The sequence below is a fragment of the Sinocyclocheilus anshuiensis genome, unplaced genomic scaffold, assembly GCF_001515605.1.
Source record: "Sinocyclocheilus anshuiensis isolate Anshui unplaced genomic scaffold, SAMN03320099.WGS_v1.1 scaffold2388, whole genome shotgun sequence".
Taxonomy (NCBI): domain Eukaryota; kingdom Metazoa; phylum Chordata; class Actinopteri; order Cypriniformes; family Cyprinidae; genus Sinocyclocheilus; species Sinocyclocheilus anshuiensis.
This window is the reverse complement of record NW_015544285.1, coordinates 116,608-129,060: the sequence shown is the minus strand read 5'-3', so window position 1 is coordinate 129,060 and position 12,453 is coordinate 116,608. Positions and strand designations below refer to the sequence as shown.

The window sequence follows — 12,453 nt, the reverse complement described above, 5'->3', positions numbered from 1 at the left end:
TATTAGCATTTCATCAACTCCCCCAGCAGTTTATGTTCCTCATTTTGGAAAATCCTTCTTTTTAAACAAATAATTAAGAGTTTGAAGTAACATTTCTCTCTTTCTTTGATCCTTCTTAGTTGTCGTGTTTGAATCTGAGTAACAACAAGCTGTGTAAGCTGACTGACATTGCAGAACTTGTGACCAAAGCCCCTAACCTGCAGTCCCTGAACCTGTCTCATAATGAGGTGAGAGTCGCTCAGGCCCTGCTGTTATCATCTGTTAGCACTATCTTCTCACAGTATTAGCCTCAATCTTTAATTCTTCAGTTTCTATTTACTCGACTGCAAGCTCTACAGAATTGACTTTCAGTATCTGTTGTGTTGTTATATTGTCTTTTCATTCTCTGTCTGCAGCTGAAGTCAGAGCAAGAGCTGGATAAGGTGAAGGGGTTCAGGCTGGTGGAGCTCTGGTTGGACAGGAACCCTCTGTGTGATGCCTTCAAAGATCAGACCACATACATCAGGTCAGTGCCAGTGACACGGCAAGGGTAAAGGTCAAAGTTGGTGTAATTAGCTGAAAGAATCCTTAAAATAATCACGGTTCCTCATAGACATGAATCCTAGACCTGTTGGTAAAGTAACTATAGTAAATCACTAGTTCTTTAAAAGCCTGAAGGTATAAGGTAGCCTAATTTTAAAAGTGATTTACAGACCTGAAAAATGTAAATTTAAGAAAACAGGCATTTTGGATATCGTTGTGGACAATGGAGGGCCTTGAAGTCAGAAAGGTTGAGAACCACTGGCCTAAAAGAAGATGGACTATTTTCAGGTTATCTAAGTAGCATCCATGATGTTTCACCCTGACACAGTTACAGAGTCCAGTACAGTCTTATAGTCCATAAAGTCTCATACAGTCCCATTCTGTCCCACACAGTCTTGTAGTACTTAATATACCTGGAATATCATCAAAAATAATCATCAAAACTTGGGATTGCAGATGTTAGCACATGAACAACCATTCATAATTCATTGCTTGTGGTTTATTTCATCTGCTTCAGAGTATCCATCATTATTTAGTTACTGTGGTTCAGAACAAATTGTAAGTTGTCTGAATAAATTGCGACGTTTCTGTCTTTTATATGGCACTCTGTTCATTTGTTATAAGTGCATTCACATGTGCAAGTGTGTGACGGACTGTCATGTCCAGAATTTCTTTCATTTCAGTTGGATTTTCTTTCTTCCTTCTCTCCAAATCTCCTGTGTTGATTCTGCGGCTTTAACAAAACCATTACTCTTTTTTTCTTTCCTTTAAAATCAACATCGGTTATGCATGAAGTTGATCCCAGCCTTCATAACAGGGAATTGAATAAATAATAATAATAAATATATAGGCTATTTTTCAAGATAGTTATAATGTTTAAATAAAAAAATATCAAACGTTTTTCTTCCTTATCAAGACATCCACAGGAAATAGTATGGTGGCATTTCAAGGGAAATCAGTCCACGTTTTTTTGCTGCAAAATGTAGTAAATGTTGTTTGCTCATGTTCGTCTTTTCCCCGTCCCTATATTCCTGCTCCAATCAGACTGCCGTTTCTGGATAGCCAGTGACTGATAAGATCCCACTCTCTGTCTACTACAAAAAGCCTACAGTGATGACAATGAAGAAGGAAGTTGATGGAAGGAAGATGGCTGTTCCAAAACTCCATGTTGTTGTATAAAAATGGCTTGGGGACCACTTTTCATGCTAGAGAGTGTGAGTTGGGAAGTGCTCCTGAAAACGGATAAATTCATCCTACTAATAAAAAAATTAAATGAAATAAGACTGTTTATGTCTATGTGGCAAGTCAGTACTGGTGTAAAGAGGACTCTGTTTTGGAGCTGCTGGGATCGGTTTCATTGTATTACTGTTTCTCTCATATAGCTAACTTTGTTCATGGCTATTTTTAAGCTGGGGTTCATTGGCTGTTTCGCTAGAAGATACTTTTTGATGGTTATCAGGGCATCAATGCCAAGACTACTTTAGGGCTCTTCAGTTAGCTTCACTTGAGGGCCAGATGATCAGACTGAAGATTTGAGGTGGGCCAAGGGGGAGGGAGGCCTATAAAATGAGAAATCAACCTGAAAAGCCTATTCAGCAGTAAAGTGAATTGATATTAACAATAGTAAAACATCAACATTTACAGGGTTAAATTAAAGTATTCTGACTGCATGAATATGCATGGCTCCTTCTCACTAATATGGTTAAATGTAACTATGATTTTGGTTAAGGTTTCAACAAAACTATATTTGTTGTAAAAACAATAATCTAAACATTGGTTAAAAAAAAACTACACACACACACAAACTGCCATTTTTTTTTTTACTCCCATAATAAATGTAATGCGTGACTATACTAATAATTTAGTATTCAATTGAATATACCACATTTCTGCCAAACCATGGTTAATACGATTAGTGTTATTACAGTACATTCATGGTAAATGTTTGTAAGGGTGGTGATTTGGGGATTTATTCTAATTTGTTGATTGATAACACAATGTTTCTCCTGTTTTCGTCATCAGTCATGTGAGGCTGTTTCATCTGATTTGAAAATAGTTTAATTATAGAGTAAATTGTGGCTTCTAACAGATATGTGTGTGTCAAACTTAGATGCTTCTCACTTGATGTTGCACACCATTTAATGATGGTGTCTGGGAGTCAACTCAAAGTATATATCGGTTTTCACGGATACATTCAGCATAAGTGTACAGCTTAATGCTTCTTTTGAATGAAGATGAATGGTGGGTCACCAATTGAATAACTCTGCTTTTTCTGATAACCTGTTGAGGCTGCAGTCATCAATTTTTCTTAAATACACTCATGTGCATTCATAAATGTATAATAAAGCCACAGCACCCAACACAATTGTTTTTAACTGAGCTTGTATGGCTTTCATTCACAAAGTCATTTGAGAACTCGTCTATGTTGAAGTAGAAATACTTTCTCTTATTCAAATTTAATAATCAGAGAATGTTTCCGTAAGCCATTTCTAGGTGAAAGATTTTTATTTTCTTGTGATGATCTTGTTTTGTATTGGGGTGTAAGTGACTGACAGCAGTTGGGTTTAAAATCTAAAAATTGAACCAATTCACACAGAGAGAGTGTTGCAAATAGGGTTAAAATGTATAAAAATTAATATATTCTGTGCTGAACCTGGTACAGCATTGTTTCAAATGATTTTATGACAGATTTTAGAAATCATTTGCTGTGTTTGCATACACAAACAAATAAAAATCAGGAGAAGTGGCTTGGGAGTGCACAGGTGATTGTGATGTGTGTGTGCCTGCTGGAATGATCAGGTGCGTCACTGTTTTCCTCTCGTCTTTCTTGTCTTGTGACAGTGCTGTTCGGGAGAGATTTCCCAGGCTTCTCAGATTGGTGAGGATTTTTTTATTTGTCAATAATGTTTTGAACTAACAGGACTCAATGTACGGTACAGTTATTAGTGTTTGTCAGAAATAAAGTCAGTCAATCATTAATTGGTAAAGGACAGGAAGCCTGATTCCAGGCTGGCTGCCAAAAGAACACATTGCTTAAGTGTCATTGTACACTTTTCCAACTGTAATACAGAAATTTTAAGTCAATAAGAAATCAAAATTGTTACTGTTTACCTGTTAATGTGCATAATTAAGCAGTGCATGTTATTTTAGAGAAACAATCTTTGTATTTATAATCTATCATCAAAATGTGATCACTAGCATTTGCAGGAGTGAATCAGATGTGTGTTATTTCTGTAGGACGGTCATGTGCTTCCACCTCCAATCTGCTTTGACGTGGAAACAGGCACAAACATCCCTGCTTGCAAGGTAACCCAAGAGTCTGCAGTGTTATATTGACCTAAGGAGTGTTAATGTGAAGTTTTTGACTGGATGTGTCTGTAACTAATTCAGGGCAGCCACTTTGTATCGAATGAAATCCAGGGACTCATTCAACGTTTTCTGCAACAGTAAGTGCATGTGTGCAATTGTTTTTCTGTAGGATGATCTTTAGTATTCTGTAAAGCATGCATTTGTCAGCAGTGATGTGTGTTTGTGTTTGTTTTGTGGCAGTTATTACTGTGTGTATGACTCTGGGGACAGACAGCTGCTGCTGGAGGCATATCACGATGATGCCTGCTTCTCTCTCAGCCTGCCATCCATAAACCATCTCTCCAGGTAAAACACCACTCATCTTTGATGGCACTCTGCTGTCTTTAATAAGCAATTCTATAAATATATATATATATATATGTCATACCTGTCAACATTTGGGTCCCAAAATACGGGGGAGGGGGATGCTTGGGGTTGGGGCGTAAAAACAAGGGTCGTTTTTGGCTTTGGACTAAACCAAAAAGCAGAAATTCTCTCTTCATTCACTCGCTTTACGCCAGGAATATAGCCATTTCCCTGGTAACTGCAGTAAACAAAGCAGCGCAGCACTCATATTTAATCAATTAAACCATAGCCTTTTGAAGTGTAAGCTATATCTCAATTTGCATGTATATTTGTTTTTTTCACCGGAGCACCACCTGAGTCTTCTCCTCCCGTCCCATTTCTACCAGTGATCCTTTCCTTCCCGCGGTAGTCATCACTGTTGTAGGTTGACAAGTTGAGGGGACAAATGGGTTAAATTTGTTTGTGTCGATTGTGTGAGAAGGATGCGTTTCATACAAGATCTGACAACTGGGCAACCTTGGAGTTTGTTGACGTGATTATTCATATAATGAGGTTTGGGCCATACAAATTACGGAAGTTTTACCGGAAGCGAATGTAGCAAACATATAAAAATACGCCCAGTGGAATTTGTTTATAGAAAGATTAAAAATATGGGAGAAATACGGGAAAATATTTAAGAAGAGTTCAGATGCAAAAGCCATCTGAAATGTTCATCTAAAATGAGCATTTTTATCAGGCTCCTATTTTTAGGTTCAGTAATTTTACTCTACTGGCAATGTTTAGGTCCTTTTCTATGCAATAAAAGTGAAATAACTGAACATAAATATATATATATATATATATATATATATATATATGGGTCATTGAAAAAAAAAAATTTTTAACCTAGTGTACTAAAATTGAAATATCTGAACATAAATATATATATATATATATATATATATATATATATATGGGTCATTGAAAAAAAAAAATTTTTAACCTAGTGTACTAAAATAACTAAAACTAAAAGTTATATTAATAAAAAGGAAATAAAAATGTAAAGATAATATATATAAACCTATAATATTTAAACCTACTAAAATGACAAAACACAACAAAATGAAACAGAAAATATATAGAAATAAATACAGATTCAAAATATTATTAAAAGTATAATGTCCCAATGTAAAAAATATAATGTAAAAAAAAAACTTAATGGTCCTTAAAGAAGGCTTTATTTGTCTTTACTATGTTACATAATTATTGTATATTAAAACTATCATTGTTAACATTTATGATTTTTTTTAAATGTGATCCAGATTTTTGTCAAAAAAAATTCACGCTGCACAATTTTCTTAGTGGGGACATAAGTACATTTAAATGTAAAAAATATTTTTAGTGTTTGTAAATGTGCAGAATTGTATATAATATACAAATTTATTTTTGGTCTCATTTCTTTTTCCTATAATTTTGCAGGTGCAGGTTAAAAAATTATCATGAACACAGCCGCAACATCAAGAACATCAAAGATTCCTGTATGTTTCACACATGAGAAACAAGCAAAGAATAAAGTACAAAAAAAAAAAACAGATCAGTATGTGTCATGTACAGTCATCATCTTCTTTGCAGCCGCTTGGTTCCACTTGCTAAAACGCTCCCGCCTGACTGTAGTCGCCTTCCTCAGTGAGCTCCCAAAGACCCAGCATGACATGAATTCAGTCAATGTTGATGTCAACACATACTCAGTGAGTTCCTCAATGATTTTAACACTGCTATCACTGAAGCTCTTCATTTGCAGTTTACATTTTTTTTGACATTTTGTTGTTTTCCTGCCTTCTCCGTAGAGGACTTTATTAGTGTTCACAGTGAGTGGAGTGTTCAAAGAAGGTGAGTCTTGCTCGAACACAGTTACATGTGTCAGCATAACAGTTGATCAAATAGTGCTGTGTTCAACTCAGTGTTTGTTTTCCTCTCTTCAGCTGATGACAAATTGAGAGACCGTGTCAAGGCTTTCTCCAGAGTCTTCATCACAGTTCCAGCTCAGAATTCTGGGTAGGAAAATCCAAATCAAATCACAAGCATGAACAAATAAAAACACTCTCTTACTCTCTTCTCACTTATTACTTAATATGGTTATCTTCATTTACTGGCTTTTTCCCCACACTGAATTTCCCAGAGTTCATGTATGTGCATGTCTGACCTTTCAGCTGACAGTTAAAGCAATCATCCTTAGTCACTTGGTCAAAATTAGCTCTTACTAACATAAAGTTGATTGGTATTTGTTGCATTCTGTAGTCTGTGTATCGTGAACGACGAGCTGTTTGTGAGGAACGCCACCAGCAAGGAGATACGCTGTGCATTTGCAGCACCAGCCCCCTCGAATAGCCCAGTGATGCCCACCCTCACGGCATCCCAGCAGGAAATGCTCTCCGCTTTCTCCCAGATGTCTGAAATGAACCTGGAATGGTCTCAAAAGTGAGCAGAGAGCAAAAACCATGCCCTTATACTTGCAAATCTTAATTGTAGAACTAGATAGAAGTTTCTTTCTATAAATTATGTGGGGAAATACTAGGGCTGGGCGATATGAGGCTTAATTCAAAAGCAGCTATTTTGCTATTTATTTTCTGTTTATTTGCATCCAAAGTAGTAAGTTATACTGCATTAGCAAGACATTATTTACAAATGAGAGTCCCGAAAAATGAAGTCGTTTTCATTTGAAAAAAACGTTTTTTAAAATAGGCATTATCACTTTATTTAGAAAATTTTAAAAAATCATTGAATTTCCAGTGAAGATGACTATATATTGTTACTTTTGATGTAAAGTTGCCCTTACTTTGATGTAAGATTTTGGTCATACCGCCCACCCCTAGTCAATATTATCCCAACCCTGTTGTTAAGGCTTGTGTATTGCTGTCAGATGTCTGCAGGATAACGCATGGGATTTTCACCGAGCTGCTCAGATTTTCGCAGAACTCAAGGTATGAATCTGCTTGGCCAATTGATAGAAATGCAATATGTTCATTATGCCCTCATTTCAGCAGTTCAGTTTGCTGCTAATAAATAATCAGAAATTAAAATATATTAGCATTAACCATTGAAAGCCCCACTAGTTTAAATGTTTCAAAAGCTGATTAACCTTCTCAAAACTTGTTACCTGTCTTTGACTGGATAAGCTGAGAATTTATCTGAATCCCTCAGAGATCAGGTGATTTGTGAACATGTTGTAAATCATTGCTGTTAATTTATGCTGATTAGTGTTCAGATCTGAGGTGGACCATGTGCTTTTAAAATCTAATTGCATCCATTTTGAGGCTTTGGGATTTGAAATTTATCATATTATTCATTATAATATTTTGTCTCCCCTTTAGGCTCAAGGAAAGATCCCAGAAGCTGCTTTCATAAAATGAAAACAACAAACATACAGAAATGCATATGTATGTAAATAGTTTTATTTGTTGTTTAGCAGGCATTTAATTATGATGTGTTAAACGGAAATGAAACAAACTTGTTTTATATTAATTATAGTTTTAAGTTTTTTTTTTTTTCTTAGAAGGGTTATACCTCAGGTTTATGCTTGAATAAATTACAGCACTGTTCCTGCATTAATTTTAAAAGCACTTTTTCTGTTTTAATTGTGATGTCTGAAGTATGTGCTGAGCTTTTTTTGGTGTTGTGTTAAATGTGATGTTTTCACGGCAATAAAGTTTGTTTACTCAGCAAGATCAAGAAATCAATATGAAACACTAAAATCATTACAGCGCTGGAGGAATATTTGGCCCTTACCAGACAAAATTCCAGGTAAACTTTTGGGCACGTGATTAAATTTGCTTTTGTATAAAACTACTAATCAATACAGAATTAATAATTCAGAACTAGTTGGAACGTTGAATTTATTATATATAAGTAATTATATGGAACTTAATCGAATCTTTATTACATAAGGCTCTACATAATAAAAAATAATATAAATCTACGTAAGTTTGGGTACAGTAATTTCTAGTCGTATGTCTACGTCTGGATGAAGCGTTCAAGTTGACCGTCCCAACATGGCGAATTGACGTATCCAACTTCCGGCATCTTCAGCTACGCTGACGTCATGACGCACACTCGTTCAGTCCGAGTATGAAAACAATAAACACCCCGTTGGCCAGAGGACCTGTCGCATATTTCAGTGACATTTATTATTAAAAGTAGAACCGGAGTGACCCGTTTCAACACAAATATCCTCTTTTAAACGCTGCTTTGGACAACCTGACGTTCAAAAACGAAAAACCAGGGGATTTTGGTGTCAAAGGACAGGAAGTTAGACGGTTTCACCCCTTCTTGTCCATCGTAGTACGCTTGTATTGTATTCTCGTTTTCACACACTACCGAGGGGGTTTAGGTCTGTTATGCAGGACTGGTGTCTTGTTCCGCCGCCTCTCTGCTCCCTCTCCCCGTCTGCTCTCGACCTATGTCTCGGTGGCTCTTCCCCTGGTCGGGCTCAATAAAGAAACGGGCCTGTCGGTACCTCCTGCAACACTACCTGGGCCACTTCTTGGAGGAAAGACTCAGTTTGGACCAGCTGAGCTTGGACCTGTATAATGGCAGCGGGGTCATTACAGAAATTAACCTGGATGTGTGGGTAAGTGTGGGGTAAGACATGCCCAGGCCAGTTTCCTTGTCCAAGTGGCCCTTATTTCCAGTATTTCGCAATATCTAGTCTTGAGTATGAGATCAACACATCTTGTTAGTTGAGGAAGCACTTATGTTTCCAAGAGTTTGATGACTTGTGCAGAAAAGGCTGCATCTTAGATCTTCTTCCTGGTCTTAAGTCACAGTGATCAAGGCTTACTAACTTTTGCTTTCACATTTTGAGTCTAATTACTTTATTGCCTTTTTAAATGTTTGTGGAGTTGTCATTTAGTTTTTCAGAGTTGGGCCTGCAAAGGAGTGCTAATAAGTCAGTGTAAAAGTGTAAACAAAAATGTAAATAATATTTCAATTTAATTAAATTAATTACAATTTAAATACATCAAACAGTACAGCATTATATATAATATAAACACTTTTTCAAATATTATTTTACACTTTTTGGGTCATTATACATACAAATATATAGACACCTTTTTAATTTTAGGATGGGGATGATTATATTCTGTGGCATCTAAAAGACTGAAAACCCCTGATCTAACACTACATCCTTCCCCTGTTTCACAGACACATTTTGACATCTACTGTTCTTACATGTTATCACTTGACCTTCAGATTCCTTAACTATTCTCTGAATCCTCTTTTCAGGCAGTGAATGAGTTGTTGGACTCATTGGGAGCTCCGCTGGAGATTGTTGAAGGTTTCGTGAACAGCATCGCAGTAACTATTCCCTGGGCGGCACTCGTGACAGAACACTGCACCCTTGAAGTCACTGGATTGCAAATAACATGCAGACCCAAATACAGAACCAGTGAGTTCTGTGGAGCGTTCTTTGTGCACTCATTTGGTTTAATACATAAAGCCATATTTTACACAGGACTGACTTATTGTTTAATTGTTTTCTCTGATCTCATTTAGATGGAAACTGGGATTCCCAAGGGTGGTCATCATGCATGACGTCCAGCATGCAGCTGGCCCAGGAATGCCTGAAGGACCCACCCGAGGCGTCAGAAGAGCCGCCTGCTCCACTGGAGGGGCTGGAAATGTTTGCACAGACCATCGAGACAGGTGTGTAGCATTTCTTGTGTCTAGGAGTGTGATTCTGTACATTTGTATTGTTGCATCATGAAGTAAAACTGTTTGATGACTGGCTAACTATATTGTCACATATTGTTTGTGTGTTTGCAGTCTTGCGTCGAATAAAAGTCACCTTTCTGGACACTATCGTGCGAGTGGAACACCATTCCCTGGACGCTGAGACTGGGGTCGCCTTAGAGATGTGCATTAAACGGTGAGGCCATGAATTACATCTTTGTGCATTTATGGATGCATTTTGTTGTTTTTATTGTTTATTAATAAAGTATGGTGATGTGCTAGATATGGTTACCCAGGTAGATGTGCCATTGAAGAATGGCATGGATTTTTCTCTTATGCTGTTTTCTATTTTAATATATTCTAAAATGTAATTTATTCTTGTGATGCAAAGCTGAATTTTCAGCATCATTACTCCAGTGTCACATAATCCTTCAGAAATCATTCTAATATGCTGATTTGGTGTTCAAAAAATGTCTTATTATTATCAATGTTAAAAACTGTTGTGCTGCTTAATATTTTTGTGGAAACTGTGATACATTTTGTTTAGAGTTCTTTGATGAATAGAAGGTTCAAAATAACAAATTTTGAAATAGAAATGTTTTGTACATAAATGTCTTTACGGTCACATTTGATCATTTTATATGCTCTTGCTAAATAAAATAATTAATTTCTAAATTGTAATGACCCTAAACCTTTGAACAGTAGTGCTTGTTACTGGAAAAACATATTTTTCCAAGTCAAAATACTTGAAAATCTTTGCATTCTTTTAGTCGATTCACAGGTTAAACTAAAAATACTCATTGACTCATAAACATCAATCATATCCTTCACAACAAACCTTGCATGCTTGAGTTTCTAGAGCCGCGTTGCCAAGTCCGTGGTTTTCCCGTGGAATGGGGCTACTTTAACATTGTTGCCAGGGGTTGTTTTTCATGTCTGCGGGTTGAAGCGACCCTAATATGTGATATTTATTTTACCAGGTGAGCCCCGACAAAAAATATGTATTTTACCCTCCTGAATGTTATTTTTACTGGGGGACCCCCTCGAAACACGATTGGGCTAGTTTTGGGCTAGCTTTGAGTAGCAATTGTATGGGTTTTGTTGTGAAATCCTGGCAACCCTGCTCTTGAGTGCTTTCCATTGTTTGTGACCAATCTATGTTCTGTCCCTGGTGGTAACATGTGATACTGCAGAGTGGACTATTGTGATGAGGCTGTGAGAGACTCAAGCCAGACAGTGCCTGTAGACATCCACCAGCCACCAGCCTTCCTGCACAAGATCCTTCAGCTCAACTCCGTAAAGCTGCTCTATGAGACTCTCGGAGGATCACAGGTCAGGGAAACTATACAACCTGTTAGTTAGTGGCTTTGCACTTACTATGACTCCTATTTTTTTTTTACCTTTTTTTCTGCATTTCACACGCTAGCTTGTGTATTCATATTTAACACAGTGTACTACAAATATTGTTGCTTCTCATGATAAATTGCTTGTGATGTTCCTTATTTGTAAGTGGTTTTGGTTAAAAGCATCTGATAAATGAATAAATATAAATGTTGCTATGGCAAGCATAAAGTTATAATGGACAGTGATTTTCAATTCATCAATTTAGGGGCTAGTTCATTCTGATGACATGGCGAGCAGCAGGGAGATGGATAAGATGGATGAAAACGATAGAGGTGATAATGCCTCTGATGCCCCACAATCATTACATCCCACCCCGAAGCCCCCCGAGCCTCTGCTGATTGGACAATGCTCTGGATTCATAGAGACAATGGTCAAAATCAAACAGAATGAAATGCTGCCTGGGCCCAAGGTTTGTGTACAAAATAAAAATAAAGACTGAATGGGAATGTTTTAAGCATGATCTTCTGAATCAGTGAGATCAAATGATCAAATAATTCGGTTTCATCATGAATGAAGGGGTTTCATTAGTGCAAAACAAGAGATTTATATTACTCTCCGTATTAACTGATTTTAATTTCCTCTTAGTTTGAGTTGGACGGTAAAGTCGGGTGTCTCCACCTGCTGCTGTCCCCCAGTCAGATCACACACCTGACGGACCTCATGTCCTCCCTCTGCATCGAGATATCAGGTAACATGAGCACTCTGTTCTGTGTTTGCTGTATGATGATCAGCAATCATCATATGGCTGTTTGCACCAGCCTTAAGGGATACTTCATCCAAAAATGAAAATTCTATCATCATTTACTCACTCTCCGGTTGTTCCAAACCTGTACAAGTTTCTTGTTTTTTTTGTTGAACACAAAGATATATATATATATATATTGAAGAATATGGGTAACCAAACAGTTGATGGTCTCCATTGACTTCCATAGTAGTATGGAACTTTTTTCTTTCTTTCTTTTCAAAATATCTTCTTTTGCGTTGAACTGAAGAAATAAACTTATTTCTTGGTTGAAATAACTTGAGGGTGAGTAAATGATGACAGGATTTTCATATTTGGGTGAACTATCCCTTTTCAGAATCAAAATGTTCTCTATTTGCCAAGTGTGCAAAACGTGCAGGGAATTTGATATGGTTTCCAGGAGCTATACATACATATACATA

The 12,453-nt window shown here is 36.9% G+C and overlaps 2 protein-coding genes across 4 annotated transcripts in view; both read left to right on the top strand.

Annotated features, from left to right (window-relative positions):
• The window catches only part of nxf1a (nuclear RNA export factor 1a), a 20,249-nt gene extending 12,343 nt beyond the window's left edge, over positions 1–7,906 (top strand). Inside the window, exons 10-22 of one of the 2 annotated variants that reach the window (XM_016498943.1) lie at positions 120–227; positions 396–505; positions 3,364–3,400; positions 3,760–3,828; positions 3,913–3,968; positions 4,072–4,176; positions 5,635–5,693; positions 5,788–5,903; positions 6,003–6,045; positions 6,138–6,210; positions 6,454–6,633; positions 7,057–7,136; positions 7,527–7,906. In XM_016498943.1, the coding sequence (XP_016354429.1) occupies positions 120–227; positions 396–505; positions 3,364–3,400; positions 3,760–3,828; positions 3,913–3,968; positions 4,072–4,176; positions 5,635–5,693; positions 5,788–5,903; positions 6,003–6,045; positions 6,138–6,210; positions 6,454–6,633; positions 7,057–7,090 (990 nt within the window). In that variant the 3' untranslated portion in view covers positions 7,091–7,136; positions 7,527–7,906. The remainder of the gene's footprint in view (positions 1–119; positions 228–395; positions 506–3,363; positions 3,401–3,759; positions 3,829–3,912; positions 3,969–4,071; positions 4,177–5,634; positions 5,694–5,787; positions 5,904–6,002; positions 6,046–6,137; positions 6,211–6,453; positions 6,634–7,056; positions 7,137–7,526) is intronic. The other variant, XM_016498942.1, reaches the window with a different exon arrangement.
• Positions 7,907–8,281: 375 nt separating this feature from the next.
• The window catches only part of LOC107698028 (autophagy-related protein 2 homolog A-like), a 28,097-nt gene continuing 23,925 nt past the window's right edge, over positions 8,282–12,453 (top strand). For both annotated transcript variants that reach the window (XM_016498941.1, XM_016498940.1), the window contains exons 1-7: positions 8,282–8,782; positions 9,439–9,601; positions 9,709–9,858; positions 9,979–10,081; positions 11,079–11,217; positions 11,495–11,698; positions 11,875–11,977. In XM_016498941.1, the coding sequence (XP_016354427.1) occupies positions 8,612–8,782; positions 9,439–9,601; positions 9,709–9,858; positions 9,979–10,081; positions 11,079–11,217; positions 11,495–11,698; positions 11,875–11,977 (1,033 nt within the window). In that variant the 5' untranslated portion in view covers positions 8,282–8,611. The remainder of the gene's footprint in view (positions 8,783–9,438; positions 9,602–9,708; positions 9,859–9,978; positions 10,082–11,078; positions 11,218–11,494; positions 11,699–11,874; positions 11,978–12,453) is intronic.